Source organism: Pongo pygmaeus, chromosome 8 (assembly GCF_028885625.2).
Source record: "Pongo pygmaeus isolate AG05252 chromosome 8, NHGRI_mPonPyg2-v2.0_pri, whole genome shotgun sequence".
Lineage (NCBI taxonomy): Eukaryota > Metazoa > Chordata > Mammalia > Primates > Hominidae > Pongo > Pongo pygmaeus.
The window spans coordinates 129,303,693-129,309,108 of NC_072381.2; the positions used below are offsets into that span (position 1 = coordinate 129,303,693).

The window sequence follows — 5,416 nt, forward strand, 5'->3', positions numbered from 1 at the left end:
TCAGTAGTTCAGCTTATTATTTGATTTGATTATTACTGCCAAGTGGGAGGAAAAGGGTAAGTTCTATAACTATGGTTTATTTTTCTGTTCTATTTTATTCTTCAAAAGGAATATGGCTGCAAACCAGGGTCATCAATTTGAAGATGGCATGCAAAGTAAGACACCCCCAAATCCACTTGCACGTGCAAAATGTGGCCCCTTACCTTATTCTTAATGCTGGGATAATGAAAACTGAGGACCTGAGATTCACTCCCGTAGCCTCAAATCATTCCAACTGCAGGGATTTAGAAACTGTTAAATTCAATTTGAAACAGCTAAATAAATGGAATTAGAGAGGAGAACGTTGTCAAGTTCATATGAGGAAGAACATTCTAGCAATAAGTACTCTTCATCCACTGAATGTTGAGAGTCCATCCATGGACGCCTATGAGCAGAGGACGGGCGGCTCACTGTTAGAATCTTGCAGTAAGCAAGAATCTGTGCTCAGTGTCCACTTAGGTTCCTTAGAGTTCTAAAAATCTGGGATGGATGAGTGTTCACAATGAGGACCTCAGAAACTGTACAGTACCAAAATCCTACTGCAACCTAAGAAAAAGATTCTACAGTTCCATATCCTGACAGTAGTGGTGGTTCCATGAACCGTACATGTGATAAAAACTGCAGAGAGCATGCATACAAATGCATGTAAGAACTGGTCAAATCTGAGTAAGGCATGTAATCTAGTTAACAGTATCACTGTCAACCTCCTGGTTTTGATGCTGTATACAACAGTGATTCCCATCCCCCTGGGGATATTTGGCAATGTCTGGAGACATTTTTGGTTGTGACAACAGGGGGGAGGGTGCTACTGGCATCCAATTTGGAGTCCAGGGACAGTGCTAAACATCCTACGACACACAAGAAGGCAACCCCCTTCCTCCTCTGTTGGCACGCACACACAACACACACACACACACACACACAAACACACAATTGGCCCAAAACATCAATCCTGCCAAGATTGAAATCTCTTGTACTAGAATCATCTAAGAGGTTATCACTAGGGGGAGCTGATAAAGGGTACATGGGGCCTCACTGTACTATTTTTGCAATTTCCTGTGAGTTTATAATTATTTCAAAATAAAAACTTAAACAAATGTTTTTAAAGATTCCATTCTGTTTAGTATATTGGGGCTCTACTTCTCTGGAAACCTGTTAGCCACTCATGGAAAATGCAATACTCTCAATTAGCCAAAGGGTTCAGTTCTCCAAGCATCTCCATGAAAGTCAGCATGTCACACCCATTGGGCATTTCTGTGGTGGTGTGAAAGAACAGCCAATGGTCAAAGCCAGAACCCACATCAAGATCAAATCCCCAATGCCCTTGGCTCCTTGCATAAACCCCCCTACAGAGTTAAAACAGGGCTCCCTCCTAGGGCCTACCACATAGAAAATCTGCCTGTGTGGGGAATCACTGCTGAATACATCTTTCCTTGAACTCACCTTTATGCAAAATGAAAGCTATCTGGGAAATATTTTATCATCTGCAAAGATAAAGTACATATAGACTTTTAATTAGTTATATATGCTTTTATACTCTTATGCATCTCTAAATTGAACCCCTCACTCCCACCTCAGTGCCTGATACATAGCATTGCATCATCCACCCAGTGAAGCAAAGTACAGAAGTTTGCATTAAACACTCCAGGCCACAGTCCAATGTTCCTTCCTATGTAAGTGCCTTCCTAAGATATTCCAAAACAATCCAATGCAGAGATAAGTGCTTCTGTTACACCATGAGCAGCATATAGATCAAGTCGCTACTTAAAGTGGAAAAAAATAATTTTCTCCTAGTGTAGTTTAACTGCACGAAACTGTCACTGATTCCCCTAACCAAGGTCACGCTTAAACCAGTCTTCCCACTTTGGTCCAGGGCAGAGGATTCTGCTGAGCAAACACCAAAATAAAAAAGGACAGGAGTTAAAAATATGAGATAAATGTCACGCTTGTCTTTCCATGGTTGGGGAGAGCTCTAAAAAAGCCCCACAGAATTCATTAGAAACAAAGCTGACATGGTAGCAGGTCCGCAGGCAGCTGTCCCAACAGGCCTCTGATGTGAGTCTCTAGATCTTCCAAAGACGTGTTTTCAGTATGGGGCTTGGAGATCCCGGTGGATGCCAGGGCTGTGGTGAACTGGGCAATGTGTCCTGCAGGAGCAGAGGCTAGGCACCGAATAAACAGGCTCCCCCAAGGCCTGTCTCTACCTGCAAGACGGCCTTCCAAAAGCAAATGAGCTTTTTCTTGCAAATTCAGGTTACACTCTGATTTCTCCTCCAGAGACCCCATTCCAAGAGTGGCAAGAGCTGTTTCTCCAAGGACTAAAGAGAGTCACCTCCCCATGTAACCCCTGAGTCTGCGGACACATTAGTCTGTGGATACTGCTCAGGCCAGGCTGTGACTTTCTGAGATGTTTTTTGTAGGGAAAGAAACCTATCTTAGGAATGACGTCCGGTCACTTGTACGAGTCCCCAGAACAATAAAGCTGACTTACTTGTCAAGTCTTAAACATCACCTCTTCAGGGAAGCATTACCCAAGCCCCCATAGATTCAGTGAGCTCCCCCAGCTTGTTTGTTACCTTAACACCCCACACTTCTGTGCAACCCTCAACACAACTGTGATTACTTTCTCAGAGTCCCAGCTAGTTCCATGTGGTAGGAGGCAGGGGGTGGGGGCAGGGAAGAGGAATGTCTTGCTCTCCCCATTCCTAGGATCTTACCCAGCACCAGTGCTTAGCAGGTTCTTGGTAACGGCCTGTGGAATGAATGAAAGGTTCACAGGAAGACTAGCACATAAGCTGGCAGGCACACTGGAAGCTTTCATTAAAAAGGTTTTTACAGCAATTGACAAAGTAAAGTGAGGTGGCAGGTGCAGTCTTCCTATTTGCAAATGATGATAAAGTTAAAGCTCAGGAAACTGAGCCGTGATTCCAGATCCCCAAGTTGATGAGCCCTAAACATGGGTGTTAGGCCCAGTCTTCAGACTCCCAGTCTGGGGCTCCTTCCACTTTCCCCCTTGGCACCACCCCCAGTGACTGCCAGAACCCAACATACATGTCTCCTGCCTACACCACCCTACCGTGCCCAGGGTGAAGCTAAGCACGTTGCAGGCACTAAAAAAAAAACTAGAATGCATGTGGATTTGGTTCACACTACCAAACCAAAAAGGCCTTGAGTTAAAAAGCACAGGAGAAAGGCTTTCAAATATCCCAAGCCAGCAAGTGACACTGAGCAAGTTACTTAAACTGTCTGAGCCTCACCCACCCTTCAGAGCCACTGAAAGGACTAAATGAAACTGGCACATAAAGTTTCTAATGGAGTCACAGTCGACATTCTACAAATATAAGTCTCTTCCCGCTCCTAATCCTGTTATTAAGCCACTGTAGCTCTTAAACCTCTGAATTCCCATAACTCTCCCTGAAACACTGGAAATTCTGGATGTGTTCAGGGTTGTCACACAACTCAGAAATCCCCGCCCATTCAAAGTTGTCCACAAATGGAAGCACGCCAGGGCCTCTGCAAAGGGGGGTGCTCATATAGGTCCACCCTTTCAGGAGTTCTGTGTCCTCACCCCTCCTCCACTTTCCCACTGCCCCGGCTGCTGACTTTCATGAGCAGTTTAACCAAACAAAGACGATGCCTTCCATACCCGGAGCCCTGTAACGGTGGCATCCGCACGTATCTCCTTTCAGGAAAGGCCATTGCGAGGCCAGAGAATTTGGCCACATTCCTGCTCATGCCCCACTCTTGAAATACTAGGCCTGCAGCCCCTGCAATTTGAGCAAAGAACATTTGGAACTAGAGAAAGCCCCACTTCACACGGTAGTTAATAAACTACGTCATTTAGTGGAAGTCATTTTCCTAAGAAAATGAGGTTGGCAGAAACTGAAGATGGATTTGAAAAGGGTATGAGACTTGGATGAAAGACGGAGCACTGCAGGCAGCCGGGCAGCCCCCAAGCCGGAGTCCAGGCTGCAGCAGACTCCAGGCACAGACTCCCCAGTGGAGGCTGTGCCATCCTGCCCCAGCCGGGCAGAGGACCCAAGGGACCCACTGAGAGTGGGAGGGAGGGAGCTGAGAAGGGACACGGCTGGGTAAAGGCCTACTGGCAGAACTTTCCCTAGAAGGCCATCTGCCAAAACAGCCAGCCATCCACATCCCCAAAGCGGAAATTCAGCCGCATTTGAGGATTGAAGAAGTAGGAAGAGAAGTAAGAGGTATCCAGCAGAAAGACCCTTAGCTCAGGGGATTTCAAGCTTGAAACAAGAAGAACTTTGACTCTCCAGGCAGCCTCCCAATTGCACAGCTCCCTCTTTACCTACGGGCATAAGCCAGAGCTGAAATGCGTGTCAGGGTCAAGGACAAGTTCTGGGAAGCTGGGCGGGCCCGCGGGAAGCGCAGATACAGTCCCTAGAGAGGCAGAGGCGGCAACAGGGAGATTCCCGGGACTGGCCCATCCCAGACACACACACTGGGAGAAGCTAGTTGTCCCCTGGAGGCGCGCAACTACCGGCGCCCCCTTGGGCTGCCCAGCGCAGAAAGTTCCTTACCTGGTGGAGGCGGCTCCGGAGCCGACTTCTCCCTCTTGGGAGCCTTCTTGGGCTTGGTGGCCCTCTTGGGCGGCCTGGGCTCCTGCGGGCGCCGCTCCCACTCCTCCCCGGGCCCCGCAGGCAGCGGCGGAGAGAAGGTCTCGGGCTCGGGCTCCGGGCGCGCGTAGTAGGGCTCCCGGCTCCAGATCTCCTGCTCGTAATAATCAGGGTCCTCGAGGGCTGCGCCCTGGGCTCCGACCCCGGCCAGGGTCACTGCAAGGAGCACCAGGGCCAGCGCCGGGGTAGCGGTCCCCGGGCGGGACATGCCTGCTCCGCCCCGCGCCCAGGGCAGGGTCACGGTCACCGGGAGCGCCGGGCGGGCTGCGGGCGCAGAAGCTGGCGCGGGGCAGGGGCGCAGGGCACAGCAGAGCGGCGCGCTGGGCGCGGGAGGCGGCCGGCTGGCTGCGCGTGTGACCGGCCCGCGGGGCTGGGCTGGGCTGGGCTGGGCCGGGGCGGACAGGGGCGCGCAGAGGCGCGGGGCGGGCGCAGGGGGGCCGGCCCCGCCCTTCCTTCTTCCCTCCCTTTCCCGGCGACCCCGCCGAGGCCGGTCCTTGGAGGCAGGTGTTCCAAGCAGCCAAGCCCAAGAAAGCCCCCTGCGCCCTGCAGACTGTCTCCAGCCCCCTTCCCCTCCCCCGCAGGCCGGCCAGTGTGGGGCCTGCTTCCCCAGAGACGCTAATGAGTTTCAATCTTAGAAGAAAACATCGAGGCCCGCTGTTCCATTCCTGTTTTACAGGTGGAGAAACGTGACCTGAGAGGAGAAAAGATTGGCCCAGGGTCCTAAAGTAAATCAG

At 50.6% G+C, this 5,416-nt stretch overlaps 1 protein-coding gene across 3 annotated transcripts in view; it reads right to left on the reverse strand.

The window, feature by feature from the left end:
• The window catches only part of CPXM2 (carboxypeptidase X, M14 family member 2), a 148,169-nt gene extending 143,119 nt beyond the window's left edge, over window positions 1-5,050 (reverse strand). For 2 of the 3 annotated variants that reach the window (XM_054435774.2, XM_054435776.2), the window contains exon 1: window positions 4,587-5,045. In XM_054435774.2, the coding sequence (XP_054291749.1) occupies window positions 4,587-4,890 (304 nt within the window). In that variant the 5' untranslated portion in view covers window positions 4,891-5,045. Of the gene's footprint in view, window positions 1-4,586 lie in introns of all 3 variants that reach the window. The other variant, XM_054435773.2, reaches the window with a different exon arrangement.
• Window positions 5,051-5,416: the final 366 nt, after the last annotated feature.